The sequence below is a fragment of the Phyllobates terribilis genome, unplaced genomic scaffold, assembly GCF_046119375.1.
Source record: "Phyllobates terribilis strain yellow unplaced genomic scaffold, ASM4611937v1 Scaffold_1__5_contigs__length_1240528914, whole genome shotgun sequence".
NCBI lineage: Eukaryota > Metazoa > Chordata > Amphibia > Anura > Dendrobatidae > Phyllobates > Phyllobates terribilis.
This window is the reverse complement of record NW_027362761.1, coordinates 1129725359-1129745131: the sequence shown is the minus strand read 5'-3', so window position 1 is coordinate 1129745131 and position 19773 is coordinate 1129725359. Positions and strand designations below refer to the sequence as shown.

Here is a 19773-nt window from a genome sequence, read left to right as displayed (position 1 = left end):
CTTATTATTTTGCGATTTTTTTAAAAAATATTTACAATTTTTTTTGTTTTTACTTAGTCCCATTATGGGACTTTCTGCAGTTATAAAGCATAGCAATGCATGAGCATTGCTATGCGTTATAACTGTCAGTGCTGCACTGACAACTTAGATTATGCACTGTGCATGATCTAACCAGCTTGCTAGCTAGCCCTGGTGACCCGGATGTAGTCATGATGACATCAGGTCACCATGGCAACAATCGGCCCCGTGCGATGACATCGCGGGGGTACCTATCGGAGGGGAGGGGGGCCCCTCCCTCTTCTAAATGCTGCGATTGATAGAGATTGCAGAATCTAGGGGGGTTAAACTGCTCCTGGATGTGAATGCCAGGTGTCCGCTGAACACCCGGCAGTGAAATCGCCATGACTTATCCATACGTCCAAAGTCAGGAAGTACTTCCCAACCTGGACATATGTGTACATGTAAGGTCGTAAGGGGGTTAATCCGTGGAATAGTCTACCAAGAGCTGGTCACAGCAGGGACAGTTGATAGTTGCAAAAAAGTTTCAAGGTTTTTTTTTATTATTTTATTTCATTTAGTTATTTTTTATTTTTTTATTTTTAGAAGAAAATACTTATGTAAATATGTAAAGTTCTTTCTGAATATTTGGTCTAGAAGGTCGACAATTGGGATCAGGAAGGAAAGACTAGCCCTTTTGGGGGAGACCGGATTCATGCATTGTGGTTGTGTATGTGCCCCTTCCCTTTCCATTTTCCTATCCATCGGATGAACTTGATAATGAAATTGAAATAACTGCATGAATCAACTGTATGTTGAAATGAGCTATATCTAGACTCTAAGAGTGCCAATTTTAATATTAGGCAAGAGAAAACTTTCATAAAAGGATTTTACAGCCACACGGATATAAATTTTTAAAGTAAACCAGCCACATGGTCTAAGATCTATTTAATTACGTATGCAGTTGGTATTGTGTAGACTGAGGAGAGATGCATTGTGGAAATAAAAACAGTTAAATGAATCTTGTTTAAGAATTCTTCATTCCAGCCCAATATCGTTTTATTGTCCAAATTCGTTAACAGATGCACTTTAACTTCATGTTTTCTCTAAACTGGATATAATTAAGGGAGTTGACTCATGAACTCCTGGCCTATAAAAGCATATGGACCTTGCGAACGACCTCGCTCAATAAGCCAGAACAGAACAGAGCTGCTTTTTAGAACTTTCTTGTAGGCCTAGACGTCTAGACGATCAGTGATTGGCACTGTATCTTTACAGCACTGGCATCCCTGGTATGACTCCAACCATGGAGTTTGCATGCTCCCCCGAGTTTGCAGGGGTTTACTCAGTTTCTTCCCACTCTCCTTTGAAAAGGTGCTGATGGCAGGACACAGCCACAGTGAGAACCACATTAAGCAAAGCGGCAGATAGGTAAGTGGGATCTTGCAGACAGGTTCACCTTAATAAAAAAAAAAAAATCCCACAAAAAATAGAAAAACACACAATTCCTAAAGCCGTAATGTATTTTTAATTCACTATTACATGATGTCCATAGAGTTATAAGAAATATATACTCAGCAGACAGGTTAAAAAAAGTTGTAACTGCACTTAAGGGAATAGTGGAGAAAACAAGATGGAACCGTAAAGGGATGATCGGTTTACAGATCACAAAGACTCAGCAGACCACTATTACAGCTGGGCTGGAACAAGCTCAGTTTTCCCCTTTTCGGTGATCACTTGTATAAGACTGCCAGACTTGGGCCTGTTAGTCCCAGCGGTCCAGTTATAAAACGTCCTACAAGAGTAAAAAAGAAAGAAATAATTAGCAGGTACCATAAAAATCAATAGCAGTTATTCAACAAAGTGCATCATATGTGTAGCCAGCAAGTGACAATGATAGACTTTTTTAGTTCTTATGCCCCATTATACAGCAATATCATGGAGAAAAATATAAGGGTATGTACAAACACAGTCTTTTAGATGAATTCTACCACAGAAAAATCCTAAAAAAAAACCTATCGGAAAACACTCAAAAGAATGAACATATTCATTTCTATGTAAAGACAACTTCATATTTTCAGGCTTTTGAACGCCTATTAACCACTTCAGGTTTCTAAAAATGCCAAGCGGTTAAAAGAAGTGACTTCCATTCTTCTGGCATTTGCTGCTTGAAAGACACTCTGTACTTTACAATACAAGTCAACAGGAAAGCTCAAAAACATGCCTGGACTTCCTTTGGAGCATTTCGCCATCATTTTTTGGGGCAAAAATAAAGACATTACAAAATAAAAAAAAACGGCAAAACCCTTAAAAGAAACCAACTGATGGTCAAAACAATGAGAAAAAAGTTTAGGAAGTGACTGAGTCGAGTGACCAAATACACTTCAGGAGGGGAAAAAAAAAAAAAAAGAACACTGCAAAGTTCAACGTTTCCCGATTTGTCTTCTGCTTTAGCTGGAATTCATTTTATTTTAGCAAACAATAGAGTGCACAAAAAATTAAAAACGTTTTGTTTTCCATAAAAATGTTGTTTTAACCCTCAGTCTTGCCTTTTCACACCAGTAGCAAAAGAAAATAGACCAAAAAATTCCATAATCCAATTTCTCTTGAGTGCGCAGATACGCCTATTTGTGGTCAAACTACAGTTTTGTCACAGCAAGGCTCGGAAGAGAAGGCGAACCATTTGACTTTTGGCTGGAATAGACTGGATGCCACGTCACATTTGAAGAGCCCCCTAAAGTGCCAAATCAAGCAACCCCCCCCCCACAACTGACCATTTAAAAAACACCTCTTATTCATCTAGGGGTCAAGTGAGCATTGTGAACCCATATGTGAGTTGCAAAATTTTACAATGCTGGGTCATGGATATGAAAAACTACAACATTTCCACTATGATGTTTAGTCCAAAATTTTTCATTTTCACACAGGATTGGAGAAATTAATTTGTAGGGTCCATTTTCTCATATTAGCAGCAACACCCAGCATGTGATCAGAAACTACTGTATAAGGTGGGGCTTGAAAAGGAAGTATTGCCATTTGACATTCATAGCACAAATTTGGAATTAATAGTTTGTGGGTGCCACAAATGTGGCGCCCCTGCAGGTCCAGACGCCACAGAGGTACTGCATCTCAGCCAGAGGTGTGGTACCCCACTCTCGTAAGGAGGGAGCACTACCCAGGACTCACACACCCACATCCAACACAACACCACTTTATCAGGGAAGGGCGAGATTGCTTCTGAGGGAGAGCACAGTCCCTGGTCCCTGTCTGGAGGGTGGAACTAAGTGGAGGAGGTGGGTGGAGGAAGAAATTTAGGGGAGCACAGACAAAGTATAAAAGACAGAAAGAAACATCTAGTAGGGTCCATTTTCCTGGCTCCAGTCCTTGGAGCAGGAGTTGAAAGAAGTTCAGTGGAGAGTGAGGAGCAGGGCCCAGCCAGAGAGGGCCAGGAGGAAAGTGAGGAGAGAAACCAGAGCAGTGGGAAAGGCTCCAGAGAGAGACAGAAGGGGTCCCAGGGGCACGGCAAGTGCGGGATGTCACCCGTGAGCCCGAATTAACGTTGACGTGGAGGGATCAGGCCGCAATAGGGGACCAGCCCCAGCCTAGTGGAGTACTTTAGGGCTCAGCTAGCAAACCGGAGGTTGCAGTATTTCATGTGCTGTAACCACATTCCACACACAATCACCAAAAAGGTGGCCATATAGGACCAAGGGGGCAGACCGTACGTCGCCCGACAAGGCCCGTGGCCACTGGTTTAGGACACTGGGTGTGAGGCGCAGGGCAGGAGGGCGAGAGCCAGCGCAGTGAGACGACCTGGAGAGGTACACAGAACGGGGTCCCGTTCAAGTGCTACCAAGATATCTGAGAGTTGGCTGGATCACTTCCCCGGAGGACACAGGACGACGTGGGTGGGCGGCGAGAGCCAGCCGATGTCAGCTGCTGGCCTCTGATAGTGGCTGGAACAAGTATTGCGTTGCAGAGAGGGTCTCTGTGCCGCAATACCTTTCAGTTGAGAAGAGCTGGCGTTGTTGGCCCCTTTATTGCCTGGAGGAATTCAGGGATTGAGTGCAGCACAATGGAACCTGGGGGGGTCACTTGCAGCCCATGGGCCACGTGCTTAAAACCACAGAGATCCCACAATTAGCCTTTTTATGTTTTCATTAAAAAAAAAATGTTAACAAATGTTTTTGTAATGCCATTTTGTATCCATTTTTTTTTTTTTATTATTATTTTTGTTGTGAAAAAAAACTGAAGTTTCAAAAAAAAATTAAAAAAAAATTTTAGGTTGTGTCACCATTTTCCGAGACCTATAATGTTTTTATTTTTCGGTGGATGAAGCTTTGTTATGGCTTATTTTTTGCGGGACAAGATGTTTTTATTGATACCATTTTGGTACAGTTGAAGTTTTGACCGCTTGTTACAGCATTTTTGTGGAACTGCAGGAGACCCACCTGCTCCCCCCACTCCCCCCCCCCCCCCCCAAAAAAAGCAGTTTTTCTATTTGACTTTTTTTCGCTTACAGTGTCTAACGATCAGATTAATAATCTTTATATTTTGATAGATTGGACTTTTCTGTAGACGGCGATATAAGTGTATTTTTTTAATATCTTTATTTTTAATGGTGAAAAAGTGGGGTGATTTGAACTTGTGTTTTTTAACTTTTCCACTTTTCTTATTAGTCCCCCTAGAGGATTTGAAGCTGCGATCATCTGATTTGATAGTAAAAATCACGGTCTCTTTTGAAGTCCAGCCACAGGCAGGGTTTCAAAGGAGCTCCGTAATGACAAGCAAGGGTGTCTTCAGTAAACCCCCGGCTGTCACAGCAAGCCATGGGCGACCCACGATCACATCACGGGTGCGTTGATGAGTACATTGAATGACACAGCCCCATGTTGGCGCATGCTAAATGCTGTTAGAAATTTGACAGCGGCATTTTACAGGTTAACAGTGGCGGACGGAGCACCACTCCACTCGTGATTGCCCGAGGTGACTGGCTGCAACACAGCCATGACCTGCCAGGTATGAGCCCGCTCCATACACCAGCTTAAAACGTGCGCCGTACATGACAGCAGAGGTCGTGAAGATGTTACTTTAAAAACATAAATTGATATAATCCTGAAAAGAAATGCATAAAAAAAAAAAAAAATGTTCAAACATGGTCTATAGGGTGCATATTCATAATTTTGTCAAAACTTTCATAATCATGACAAAGCTACAGAACTGAATTGTGACTCCCACCCCCTTGTTGCAGAACAGACAGAAGTTTTCTTAAACCCAAGGTGAGCAAAATAATAAAACCACATCAGATATCATGTACTCACTCCACGATAAAGTCTAATGATGTCCAGGACGTGAAGTCTGCATCAGGCATGGAGGCCCTGTTTGCTGGTGTATCCAAGGTAACACTGCCATGGAGGAGATAAGGTTTATTAAAAACTCAGAGAATACATCCAAGTGCGGACTTGTAATATTAACCCTTTCTGGAACTAAGATATGTAGTAAGAAAACAGTTTTATATAAATAATCAGATCAGCGTATATTATTGAAAAAAAATGTGTGTATGTGTATAATTATATATATATATATATATATATTGCTGCTAAAAAAAAATAAAGGGAACACTTAAATAACAGAATATAACTCCAAGTAAATCAAACTTCTGTGAAATCAAACTGTCCACTTAGGAAGCAACACTGATTGACAATCAATTTCACATGCTGTTGTGCAAATGGAATAGACAATAGATGGAAATTATTGGCAATTATCAAGACACCCTCAATAAAGGAGTGGTTCTGCAGGTGGGGACCACAGACCACATCTCAGTACCAATGCTTTCTGGCTGATGTTTTGGTCACTGAATGTTGGTTGTGCTTTCACACTCGTGGTAGCATGAGACGGACTCTACAACCCACAGAGTTGCTCAGGTAGTCCAGCTCATCCAGGATGGCACATCAATGCGAGCTGTGGCAAGAAGGTTTGCTGTGTCTGTCAGCGTAGTGTCCAGAGGCTGGAGGCGCTACCAGGAGACAGGCCAGTACACCAGGAGATGTGGAGTGGGCCATAGGAGGGCAACAATCCAGCAGCAGGACCGCTACCTCCGCCTTTGTGCAAGGATGAACAGGAGGAGCACTGCCAGAGCCCTGCAAAATGACCTCCAGCAGGCCACAAATGTGCATGTGTCTGCACAAACGGTTATAAACCGACTCCATGGGGTGGTATGAGGGCCCGACGTCCACAGATGGGGGTTGTGCTCACAGCCCAACATCGTGCAGGACGCTTGGCATTTGCCACAGAACACCAGGATTGGCAAAGTCACCACTGTCGCCCTGTGCTCTTCACAGATGAAAGCAGGTTCACACTGAGCACATGTGACAGACGTGACAGAGTCTGGAGATGCCGTGGAGAGCGATCTGCTGCCTGCAACATCCTTCAGCATGACCGGTTTGGCAGCTATTTGGTACCGAGAGGAGATCCTCAGACCCCTTGTGAGACCATATGCTGGTGCGGTTGGCCCTGGGTTCCTCCTAATGCAGGACAATGCCAGACCTCATGTGGCTGGAGTGTGTCAGCAGTTCCTGCAAGATGAAGGCATTGAAGCTATGGACTGGCCTGCCCGATCCCCAGACCTGAATCCAATTGAGCACATCTGGGACATCATGTCTTGCTCCATCCACCAATGTCACGCACCACAGACTGTCCAGGAGTTGGCGGATGCTTTAGTCCAGGTCTGGGAGGAGATCCCACAGGAGACCATCCGCAACCTCATCAGGAGCATGCCCAGGTGTTGTAGGGAGGTCATACAGGCACGTGGAGGCCACACACAATACTGAGCCTCATTTTGACTTGTTTTAAGGACATTACATCAAAGTTGGATCAGCCTGTAGTGTGTTTTTTCACTTTAATTTTGGGTGTGACTCCAAATACAGTCCTCCATTGGTTAATAAATTTGATTTCCATTGATGATTTTTGTGTGAATTTGTTGTCAGCTCATTCAACTTTGTACAGAACAAAGTATTCAATGAGAATATTTCATTCATTCAGATCTAGGATGTGTTATTTGAGTGTTCCCTTTATTTTTCTGAGCAGCATATATTATATATATATATATATATTTATTTTTTTTTCCATTTCAAAAAATTGGCGGAGCTAGAGAAAAATACATTGTAATTACAGTTTCTTGGGGTAAAGTTAATTAATTTCACCCCAAGGTTTCGAAGACAGACACAGCCCAGCACCGACAGTAATGACATTTTAATATACATCAGACCTCATCAAAAACAGTCTAGCAGTAAAACTGTCTTAGTTGCCCCTCAGCAATCAAGATCTTTTACCGAATGAACTTGATAGATCCGAATCTTTTTTCACCCAATAGGACCATGAGCTCAATTATAACCTCTTAGCACAAATGAACGTCCGAACTGAGGTCTGAATTTGTTATACAGCCGGCATGCATCTCCAGCAGCAGCAATAGGAGCCAGCACAAAATCACTGCAGTTTGACTTCAGTATCTAAATGGCATGGTCGCTGGTGCGAGTGCATGTCAGCTTTCAACCACCCAGGATGTGATCAGGTGTGTGTGCTCGGATATCGTGTTATCAGACCATGCTCAGGTGTTATTTGAGTATCTTGGGCACGCTCGACTAATATGTTAGAGTCCCTGCGGCTGCATGATTTGTGCCTGTTAGACTGCCGTAACACATGCGGGGATTTCCTGTTTGTTAGGCAATCCCCACATGTGTAGCGGCTGTCTAAAAGCCGCAAAACACGCAGCAACGGGGACTCGAACATATTACTTGAGTACGCCTGAGATACTCGGATAACACCCAAGCACACTCACTCACTAGTTACTAATGCAGACAAGGGCCTGCTGAAGGAACCCATGGCTGCCAATGTGGTGCTTCTGTGAAGCTTTGACACTGGTTGAGCTACATAGGTGACCATGATTACCACTATATAACAATGCTGTATTGTCTGTCTCCAAAGGGCGATCAAGTAGTTTATGGGGACAAAATATTATTATTAATTATATATCTATAATTTAATCACCCTTCTATTACCCTGTTAAAAAGAAAAAGTAATATAATATAATATAATATAATATAATAATATAAATATATATATATATGGTAATGCTGAATCCATAAAAGCCTGCTGTATCAAAAGATAAAGCTTAACCAACCCATACGGTAAAGCCACAAGGGGGAAAAAAAAAGCCAGAACTGAGGTTTTTCAGTCACCTTACTTCCCTAAAGAAATAAAATAAAGAGCATAAAAAAAAAGTCCTATTTACCCCCCCCAAAAAAATGTACCACCAATAAAACCATTTGAAGCCCACACAGCTCCATCAACAGGAAAATAAAGTGAATGAGATTCATCAAGTCTCATGCACAATCTGCTTATTTTTTCCTTGCAGATTTGAAGCTGTATGTCAATTTTTTCAGCTTTCTTTGCAGTGGTATTCACTCATTTTAAATGAATGGGAAAAGAAAAAAACACATGGTAAAAACACCAAGTTTTATGCCGTTTTTCCTAACATGTCCACATTTGATCAAATAAGATATACAGCACTCTACTTCACTCGTCTTCGTGCACAAGTAGGGTATCCAACCCATACATATAGTAGAAAAAGACTTTGCACCCAAATAATGAATACAGTTCCTGTTTTTTATTTTTCTGATGAAGGTCTATTCTTTCAGACTGAAAACGTTTAACTACCTGAATGCATAAATAAAAAACGGAATTGTATTCATTATTTGAGTGCCAAGTCTTTTTCTACTATGTCTACATTTGAAGCAGATTTTCAGAAATTTTTTCAGCTGCAAAAACTGAACATGTGCATGTACCCCTATGATTATTTTTATGGAAAGGAATGATAAAAAAAAGCTGTGTCTATTGAAAAGAACAAGGACAGAGCAACAGGGAAAAAAGTTGGAAATATGAAAATTGCAGTTATAGGTTGTTTTGGGAAAAAAAGGACAGTTTTACTGTTAGACAGCTTTGTTAGTAGCCAGGAATCTGCACTGGACTGTGTTTCGGGGTATTTATTGGGAGGTTTTTCTGCACAGTACCCATACACTTCATGTCATGCAGGATAATTACTTGCATTGTAAAGCAAGTCTACGATCATAATGGTTAGTTTAAATGTACAATCAGGTTTGCCATTTTCAGATCCGCTGAGGGTTTATCCATTCTCACAATCAATATACTCGAGCCTCACAGACACTGTGGAGAGGCTCCTCACTATTTGCTTCAAGTATCAGGAACATATTCACAGAAAATCAATATCAGACAAAGCAGGAAGCAACTTACGGGAGGACGGCTACAGCGGCAGAATTCACTGGCAACCCGCTCTTCTCTCCACCAAGGCTCTGGCACAGCTGATGTACTGCAGCTTTCGCCATTCCATAGGCAATCATTCCTAAACAGGACACATCATGCAAGTCACCATTTCCTCTACAAATGTCACACATGATAATAAAAGACTTGTAATTCTGTTTGAATGATATGCCATTTTAACTTTTAATACCAGTTTTCTCTGCCATGTCTGTTTGTGAAACTGCAGGCTCTGAGCTCAGTGGGCGTTCTCTCTGAACGTGTCTCTTCTTCCTCTCCCTTTGCTCTAGTCTGCGAGCCTCAAAGCACAGTTCATACCATTGTGTGTTTCAAAGAGAAAATGCATAGAGGAAAGCTACTCCAAAGAAACCAACGTGATAAGTGTGATTAATACCAACCTACTCTACCCATAGCAGCCTCGGTGCCCAGGAGTAGGTTAGCAGTGGAGCAATATAACATTACCAAATCAGACTACACAAAAGGTTAGTAGAATGTAAGCATAGTGCAGAAAATGCATCAATGTGATGCACATAGGTCTGCACAGGAGCTGCATACATAAACAGCTTCAGAGGTGCTACTTAGACCTAGGCAAGAAAATTTGCGCTGCTCTGGTCCAGTGTAGAGTCCAGTCTTCGATGGTAGGCAGACCAGAGTAGGCTCTACTTCTGTAGCAGCATCCTTGTCCTGGCATCCTAGGTGCCTCTTGCACATACCAGTCCCTGCAACATCATGACATTAAAGCAAGGAGAAGAGATCCAGCACCCCGGACATTAAAATCTTCTTTATAGATATATATTAAAAATTCCAAACATCTTAAAAATCTGTAAAGAACAGTAAAAAAAAAAAACACAATATCATGATATGCATTGTGCCGTGACTAGAGATGAGCAAACCCAAACTTAAAAGTTCATGGTTCGTACCGGACAGTTAGTGTCCGATGCTAATCGCCAAACACTGATTTCTCCGGGAAGTCCGTTGCAATTTTCGGAGTTCAAGGAAGTCTGGAACGAGAGTGTAAAAAAAAAAAAAAAAAAGGGGGAGCGACAAAATTGGGAATTTTCTAGCTCAAAAGTTTGGGTCTCCATTGTTTTCAATGGGGTTCGGGTTCTGGTACCCAAACTGAACTTTGGAAGAAAGGTCAGGTATCAGAACCCAAACTTCCACGGGTCTGTTCATCCCATGTTGTTGCAGGGCCCAGTAAGTGCAGAGATGCCAATGATGCCAGACCAAGGGTGCAGCCGCAGGAGTGAAGACAGCTGCAACGTAGGACCGGACACCGAACAAGGGCAGCACAAATTATAATTTCACTACATGGGCATAACAAATCATGAATATATATTCATCTGGGTACAAGTCTGCATGGTAGCCCCCATGATGTGGTGGGCTCAGGCGCACTAGACTTTGTTTTTTTGCTTTTTTAATCATTACCATGGATATTGTAATTAGACCTATTCTTCTTATGCAATTTGTTTTAATTAGACCAGTCAACCCTGCGGAGGAGATTGCCCAACTCATGTGTAATACATACTGTCTGCTCCAAAATGAGACACACATGTCCCATAGACATTCACAGACATTCCTGAGGGCCCCGGATGTGGTTACCAGGATGCGACAACCTGACATTATTATATATGTCACACACCAAACACATATGGCCCTGACATTATTAGGTCTCCGCTCCTTCATTCCAGTCTTGCAAACTTTTTCAACTACAGTAAGTCCATGCAACTTTGTGAAGCTGGAAATCATAGGGCAAAGGGCTGAATCTATCAGGAGGCAAAGGTCTCTTTACTTAGGACAAGGACACATTCACTATGCAAGTGGAGAAATAGTGGAAGCCGAGATCCACAGATACTACATATAGGCCAGGTCCTCAAATGGTAGTAATCTGGAGATGGTAATGGTGTTGCTACGCCCCAATGCACAGAAATAATCTTTTAAAATGCTGCAAATTAAAGCAAGTCTCATGCCAAGAAAACCTATATTTATTTTTAAATAAGTTAAAATATAAACTATATGGACAAAAGTACTGGGACACCTGCACATTACAGCTACAGAAGCTTTTAGGACATCCCATAGTAAATCCATAATTATCACTACGAGTTGGTTGCCCTTTGCAACTATAAACAGCATTTACTCTTCTGGGAAGATTTTCTACAAGATTTTGGAGAAGTTTGTAGGCATTTCTGCCCAATGATCCAGAAGAACATTTGTGAGGCTCAATCTCTGTTTTACTTCATCCCAAAGATGATGGACAAGGTTCGTCCACCCAAACTCCCCAAACCATGACTTTATGGACCTTGCGTTGTAAACTGGACAGCGTTATGGGGAACAGAAACGGGCCTTCTCCAAACGGTTTCCATAAAGTTGGAAGCTAAAATTGTCTAAAATGGTATGCTGAAGGATTAAGATTTCCCTTCACTGGCACCAAGGGGCATATGCCGATCCCTGAAAAACAACCCCATAATATTATCCCTCCTCCACCAAGCTGGACAGCGGGCACAATGCAGTCAGACTGGTGACATTGTCCTGGTCTTCACCAAATCCAGACTTGTCCGGCAGTCTGCGAGATAGAGAAGTCTGATCCTTCACTGCACAGAACACGTTTCCTCCAGAGTCCAGTGGTGGGAACGTTACACCTCTCCACCTGATGCTCGGCATTGTGCTTGGTGACGTGAGGTTACATGCAGCTGCTCGGCCATGAAGCTCCCGGTGGGGGCGCAGTGTTTGTGCGGATGTTAATATCAGAAGAGGTTTGGACTCTCTAATTATGGAGTCAGCAGAGCTTTGGTGACTTTTCTGCCCTCGGCTCCTCAGCATTCGGTGACCCCCCTCTAAACACAGCGTCTCCACTTCGTGGCTGAGTTGCTGCTGTTCCTCCCACGTCTCAATAATAGACAGGTGATGGGGGAAGATTTAGGAGGAAGAAATTCATGAATGGACTTGTTACACTTAATACAGGACAGCACTGGTATTAGTGAGCTCATAAGCCATCCTGTCACATATTTCGCAGCGCTTCACTGAAATTACCACTGTCCCCATTGGAGCTCACAATCTAAAAATCCCCTACCAGTATGCCTTTGGAGTGTGGGAGGAAAGCAGAATCCCCACAGAGAACATACAAACTCCTTGCAGACATTGTCCTTGGTGGGTTTCAACCCAGGACCCCAGCGCTGCAAAGCAACAGTGCTAACCACTGAGCCACTGTCCCAACGAACACAACAGTAAACGCAGACGATATGGCAAGAGGCCAGATGTTATACACCAGGGAAAATGAAGAACCAGATTCAATGATTAAGATGTGTGTCCCAATACTTTTCTCCTTACAATATATGCTTATTCATATGTTATGCCGTGTACGTATTTTTTCCTATGGGCAATATCCTATCTGTCTTTACCTGGAGTAGCGGATAGACCAGCATTCGCCCCGGATAAGGTGAGCAGACCACCCTCTTTCAGGTGCTTCGTAGCTAGGTGACTGGAAATGGTCGATGTCCACACACTCTGTTTCCACATGAGATCACAATTCTTATAAAAAGCTGAAAATCAAGAAAACCGAAACAAAGGGAAAATGTCAGCAGGTTTTTGCTATGTAAACCGAGAGCAGCAAGCTGTAGAGACAGAGACCCAGATTTCAGCGATGAGTCACTTACTGGGCTGCTTGGAGCAGTTTTGATAGAATCTGTTTTCTCTGCTGTTGATGTAGCCGAGCTCTGAATGCTGAGCTGTGTATTACACCACCCACACCACTGATTGGCATCTTCCTAAATATGTGCACAGAAAGCTGCCAATCAGTGGTGGGAGCGGGGTTACACAGATTAGCTGGATTGCAGTGCTTGAGACACCTAGTCCTGTATTGTTAATCTTCTGCTGATAAAACACTGATTGTATTGAATCTACAGAACACAGCCTAATAAGTGACATAGCTCTGGAATCAGGATCGCTGCCCCTACATCATCCTGCACTCAGATTAAACAAAAGCTGATGACAGATTCCTTTTTCAAGCCAGTTAGCTGATGGTTGTAGCCAAACACTGGCCGCAGTGGTCACCTGCTATACTTTACTGGGTTCATCACTGCGTCTTGATGCTTATGTAATTAAAGTGTAAAACACAGGCATTGATTGGCCCGTGGAGCTCCTGGTTGGGCTGCATCTGTGATATAGAAGGTCGATCAATACTAGTGTAGACATAATTATAAGACTACTCCAAAGACCAGAGATTGGTAAAACCTGTAGGTAACCCAGCGATCTCCACTACAGGTGAGAAAGCATCACATAGCTTCAATATAAAGGGGTATTCCCAATAGAATGGAGAGGGGTGCACTTATATTTGATCTGTGCTCCATTTATTTTCAGACTGACAGAAAAAGCGGAATACAGAGTTTTGGGGTTTTTTCAGGTAGGGATTCTGCAGCCCTGCCTCCATTCCTCATTTATGACTTTCGGGATCACTGGAGATCTGAATGGTCGATCAAAGTTATCCACTCTCATATGACACATGGATAACTTGATATTCTTGATAAGTTTTTGACTTTAAAAAAAACAAAAACAAATAAAGTTTACAGTGGGGAACCAAGCTCACAAAAAAAAAAAAAAAAAAAAAAGAGGCTACATATGTACATAGAGTCCTTCATTGGACTGGAAGAAAGGACTTCCCGACCAGCAGCAGATCTTGCAGCTAAACAAAAGCAGGTAGATTTGCAGGACTCTGGTTCCGCTGCAACATCAGTGGTCCGTGGCAGTTGAACGGGGCCCTGCGAGGTGCCGCCTGCCAGAATCCTCGGCACCTCTTGATTTGTAGGCCCGGCACTAGGTCAACATCGTTAAGTGATATAGGCACGACGTTGACTCAGGTCTACTACTCAGACAAGGCGCCGGGGACTCCGGCAGGTAGGAAGCAGCTCGCAGGGCTCTCTTCCAGCAGGCACAATCGACTGGACCGGGGTCCTGCAAATCATCTCACTTATTATTTTATGGAAAATCCCTCTAAATCAATGACAAATCAAAATAGAAAAAAAAAGATAAAAAAAGCAAGAATACTTTGCCTTTTACAGAACAGATCAATAGAGCAAATGCACATGGGTTATCGTTCCTGATAACTAATGATTAACTACCGAAGACACGGATCTCTGTAGCAATGTCCAATTTTCAGGCTTTCAGTGATACAATACATTGCACATTTACTATCAATGGTCCCAACTAATATCAACCTTAAAAGAAAATACACTGGCTACACTGAGTGATCAGAAATCATAATTTTTTTTTTTCAATTTTGCTGAAAAAAAGAAAAATGTACAGTCTCCACTGAACTTATGTGGTTTCAGGAACGTCATAAAATATAACCCAAATAGTTCCCATCTGGCTTTTATGAAAACAATTAGCATAAATTGGTAGCAGGAGCATGTGTGGTTAAAAGAGCTGACTCACTCTGAATTGTAGATATTTTAATACATTCTTGGAGGTAACACTGGTATTGTCCCTTTGATGTCACATAGGACATAAGGAGGCAGCTAGATGCCAGAAAATTGGAGGAAAACCTGTTACATTATCTAATACTAGGATAGGACAAAGCCTTGACAAAGTCTAAGGCCCGCTTTAAACATCCCAGTGTCAAAGTCCGTGTGGGCCGTGATTTCTGGACAGGCCGCAGGTCTCCTAACCTGACTTCAGACTCATGCCTACAAGACCCAATGCAGACCTCTTTGACCACCAACAGCACAGTACAAGGATCTCTGCAGCCCTGGCTTGGTGGAGTGTAGCCGCCCATGGTCAACCTCCACTTCATTCAACGACTATAGGAGTGCTGGAAATAGAGAGCTGCTCTTGGCTTTCTCTAGCAGTCCCATAGGCAATGAATGGAGGAAAGGTTGAGCATGGGCACCTCCACTATTCAAGCCAGGGCTCTGCAGAGTCATGGGGCTAAATTTGTGATTCTTCCTGAAGACGTTGTATAAACTGGAAACGCGTTGAGAATAAAACTCCATTGATTGATTCCATCTCCACCTGCAGCGCATCCTTTAAAGAGGATACCAAAACGCGTTGGTGTGAATCAAGAACCTTGTTTATATTCTCTGGATATAAATAATCCAGCAAGCGCAGCCCACACATTGTGATAACCTCGGATCTGGTAAACTGCTACCTGGAAAAAAGCTCTTTCAGCCAGGGCATACTAGGCTCCTATAGGTGCTGCGTCTTCGCGCAATCCCCACAGGTGAGCGCTACCATCACCCTCAACCCCCATCCTGCTCCATCTATGTGCTGCTGTCCCATCCAGAATTCCTCAGTTCTCAGGGTGTGGGCCCCCAACAATCAGCAAATCCTGTTCTATAAACAGAGGATAACCCCTTTAAGATTGGAGTATAAGACCCCATTCAGGCAGCAAGAATCAGATTCATATGTTCCATTTAAAGTACTTTCCACCACATTTTAGGAAAAGGAAGAAGCTTTCATATTTGGATCTTTCCATTGTAAACATCACTAATAAGTTCGTGAAAACTTGTAGGTGCAACATGAAAACCCTCCATAGCGAAACAGCATTTACTTACATTTTGCCTTCGCAGATCCTCCCGCCCAGCCTCCGGCTACACACAAGATTGCATCCACCTTCTGGCCACCAAGGAGCTGATCCACTGCTGAGGTGACCTGATGCAAGGATGGGCGAAAGCAAGAAGAAATGGTGACCGCCAGCCACGTGACAGAACAAGTCACATTACAACTAACACTGATCTAATGGTAAATCAGAATACAGGCCACACATTTACATAGAAATAATAATTATCTGCATTACAAGCAGCCAGATATTCAAAGTCCGAGGATCCCGAGAGGTCATGTAATCCTCCTGCCTTTGTTAAAACAAAGATTTGGAAGATTATCACAAGCTCCACCATCGAGTTATAAAACACATGTCCGATCCTTACAGCGTGACCCTTTAATTGTCGTTGGAAGTTAACCCCTTTACTGTATTGTTTGTGCTCTTTTTTTCCTCCCTTTCTTCCAAGAGAAATAAACCTTTTTTTTATTTTACTGCTGACATAACCATATAGGGGGTTCTTATTTTTTTGTCTTAGGACGTGCTGTGGTTATGAAAGCCTAATTTATTTTACCATAAAGTATACTGAAAATGTGAAAGAAATTCTAAGTCATAAAATAGCAAAAAAAAAAAAAATAATGCAACTTTGTCAGTTTTTTCCATTATCAACAGCATTCTTCCTGCAAGATCTATACTACAAACTATATCTTCTCCAAGATCCATAACTATTTCTTGTTGATGGGCCTGTGCTTTTATATTTAGTTTTTTGTTTTTAAAACATTTGGAAACCTATGTGTTCCTGGCAACTTTATGGTCGGGTGCAGATGAGTGCTGGAACGGTCACATGACACTAATGCTCCACTTTAAGCACTCCTCCTCCTCCAATCAAAGCTTTTATTCTCTTAATACATTGCAGTCATCATATTATACAGCACTGTGGACTTACAATTGCTCATTTTGCCTTTCTACCCAGCTAATTCTTCTCTTTTTCATTAGGTCTATGACATCACGTTATTAAAAACTGACCAGCTGAATCCTAAGCTCTATGTAGAAACAGGAGGTCAATTTTCCCTGTACGAGTCATAAGTAACTGCAAAAGTCAATAGCAGGGGGGAGGAGGGAGCAGCTGGGTCAAGAGCTGAAGAGAGGAATGATAAATGCAGGGACAAGAGACTTCCTGTTTCTAAATAGAGCAGAGAAAAGAGAAGAATTAGCTGGGTAGAAAGGCAAAATGAATAATTGTTAGTACAAAGAGCTATATAATATGATGACTGCAATATATTAAGAGGGTAAACACTTTAATGGCAGGAGTGCTTCTTTAAATGCCACTGTCGGAGATTGACAGTGGCCTTTAAGTGATTAAACAGCAGGGATAGGAGCTAGCTCTCGCCACTGCTGTTAGTAGGCAGGTGCCAACTGTATAACACAGCCTGTACCCAACATGGAACATACATGAACGTCACAAGTACAAGAGCAGTTAGAGGACTTTATCGCCTGAAGATAACCTCCTAAATATATGGCGGACAGATGTACACACCTCCATGCTGTGCTTCACATGGATTTTACGACCATGTAAATAAAACTTAGAGGATAGTCTGAGCAACCCGTTTCGCTAAATGATGCCAGCACTTCGGTCATCTCCAGAAACTCCTGACAATCATCAGATAACCGGCAGCTATTGAAGGTGTTTGGCCAGGTTTAAAATAATTTATTAGGGACCTAATGCCCCCCAGACATCATCTGGCTGAGCCTAATGCACTGAGCACATCATACTGCAGCTCTATTAAATGGCAGATCTCCATCAAACAACATGTACAGCCTATAAAAGGGGAAAGTGCCAGATATATCCACCCTCAGGAGACATCATATGGAGCCACAGCCAGATGTATGTGCTCGAAGACCAGGTAATGCTGATCAGGTGCTGTTACTTCGCTCTTACAGTAATTACATCTGACCTTTGCTTAGGAAATTAAATGATCAGTGCGCTTCCATTCTATTTCCTGACTGCGGCTGTCACTGTACAGATCAGTCGACATCCAGTAACCTGGTGCTGTGCAGACGTGATGAGGAGAGACGGCCGCCCGCTGACTCACCTCCTCTGCTTGCTCTGTGAATGAATCAAACGGTTTGACAACAACGTTGGCATTTGCAGCTGCATTTTCTGTTACATCTATGGATGCCACCCACTGCAAGGAGAAAAAGGAGAAAAAGAAAGCTAAGAAAAAAAAAAGTCAACATTATAGACAGGGTGGTCCAAAAGTAGTTGGACAAAGTGTAATAAGGTTATGAAGGGGGAGATTTATCAAACATGGTGTAAAGTGATTATGTGGAGTGATGAAGCTTCTTTCAAATTATCCGGCCATATTAACAGACAATTGTATTTACTGGTATAATGAGAGCATGCATTTAACATTAGAGCAACAACTAAATGAGCCTGGTGTCAATGTTTGGGGTGATATTTCAAGTTTTGGTGTTTTAGGACCAATATTTTTTGATGGAACAGTCACAGGAGATAAGTATCTCAAAGTTCTAATGAATCAAGTTGTTCCCCAGTTACAGCAACAGCCTAATTCACATGACCTTTATTTCCAACAAGATGGGGCCCCTCCACATTATTCAAGAGTGGTCCGCGAGTATCTTGATGAAACATTTCCTAATAAATGAATTGGCCGAAGAGGCCCACTTGATTGGCCGGCACGTTCACCAGACTTGACCCCAATGGATTTTTTCTTTTGGGGAGTACTCAAGGACAAAGTTTATAGTCGAAAACCAAAGTGTCAGTGATTTGAAAAATTACATAAGAGATGCATTTCAAGAAATTAATACCCAAAGAGACTTGTGAAAAAAAGTTTCTGTCCACCTACTTTTGGACCACCCTGTATTATAAGTAATACCGGTGTCTACATGCAGATATGGTTTCTCAGCTGTTACGCATGTTTTTTTGTATGGAATAGGTTTCCTGAATCCCAGCAATAGAAAATTAAAGTTGAATGTAGTAAAGCGGGTCACCCGCGGCGCAGCAGAGCCCGGCGGGTCGCCCGCGGCGCAGCAGAGCCCGGCGGGTCGCCCGCGGCGCAGCAGAGCCCGGCGGGTCGCCCGCGGCGCAGCAGAGCCCGGCGGGTCGCCCGCGGCGCAGCAGAGCCCGGCGGGTCGCCCGCGGCGCAGCAGAGCCCGGCGGGTCGCCCGCGGCGCAGCAGAGCCCGGCGGGTCGCCCGCGGCGCAGCAGAGCCCGGCGGGTCGCCCGCGGCGCAGCAGAGCCCATGATCCAAAATACAACTTTTTTTTATTATACAGGACTGCAGGTTGCCATCTAACTGCAATACATGAAATGCAGCCCCAGCTCTACTACCTACACATGCATCTGGTCTGTGACTTCTGTACACAGGTGACCACTGTACCTGCCCAGCAGTCCTACTCCTAGTGCATACTAACCCTATAATACACAGAGGACACGAGAACATAAAGCCACTTACCCAGTTCCTGGACTTGAAGTAGTCCACACACCTGGAGCCCAGGGCGCCTCTGCCTCCATACACCAGCACACGCTGAGCCTCACTAGCAGCAGCCATCTGCACAGCCGGGAGAGGAAAGCAGCGCCGCGCCAGAGACTGTCATACAAGAGCCAAGCGCTGAGCCCGCCCCTCTGACGTCACCACCCCTCCTGTCAAACACGGGCAGAAGCTAAAGTGACCTAGCTGTGACGTAGCGCGCTGTGATTGGACGCTGGGGGCAGCTGCTCTGAATTGGTAGAGTGGTCACATGACCAGCTGCTTAGTGTCTGTGAGTGTCTTAGTCCCTCCGTCACTCAGTGGTGCAGGCTGTGGCTCTCGTGTGTCACACTCACTGACCAGGGTGCACTCTATGGATTGTGGGCAGGGTGCGGCCCCTCCACATCAGGGACATTTTTCCCCTCC

The 19773-nt window shown here is 43.3% G+C and overlaps 1 protein-coding gene across 1 annotated transcript; it reads right to left on the bottom strand.

Moving 5' to 3' along the window:
- Positions 1 to 1506: 1506 nt before the first annotated feature.
- Positions 1507 to 19513, bottom strand: QDPR (quinoid dihydropteridine reductase). Its single transcript, XM_073647120.1, has 7 exons — positions 19333 to 19513; positions 17953 to 18045; positions 15876 to 15972; positions 12729 to 12869; positions 9307 to 9415; positions 5319 to 5402; positions 1507 to 1792 (listed from the first exon to the last, which is right to left on the bottom strand). The coding sequence occupies exons 1-7, from the start codon at positions 19426 to 19428 to the stop codon at positions 1687 to 1689; spliced, it is 726 nt and encodes a 241-aa protein (XP_073503221.1). The 5' UTR covers positions 19429 to 19513; the 3' UTR covers positions 1507 to 1686.
- Positions 19514 to 19773: the final 260 nt, after the last annotated feature.

Bases quoted from the DNA above. Each gene is read 5' to 3' on its own strand.
- QDPR (XM_073647120.1), bottom strand. From the start codon at position 19,428: ATGGCTGCTGCTAGTGAGGCTCAGCGTGTGCTGGTGTATGGAGGCAGA. The intron at 18,046-19,332 runs GTAAGTGGCTTT...TTCTCCTTGCAG, and splicing joins ACTTCAAGTCCAGGAACTGG to TGGGTGGCATCCATAGATGT. The intron at 12,870-15,875 runs GTAAGTAAATGC...CTTGATTTTCAG, and splicing joins AGGATCTGCGAAGGCAAAAT to CTTTTTATAAGAATTGTGAT.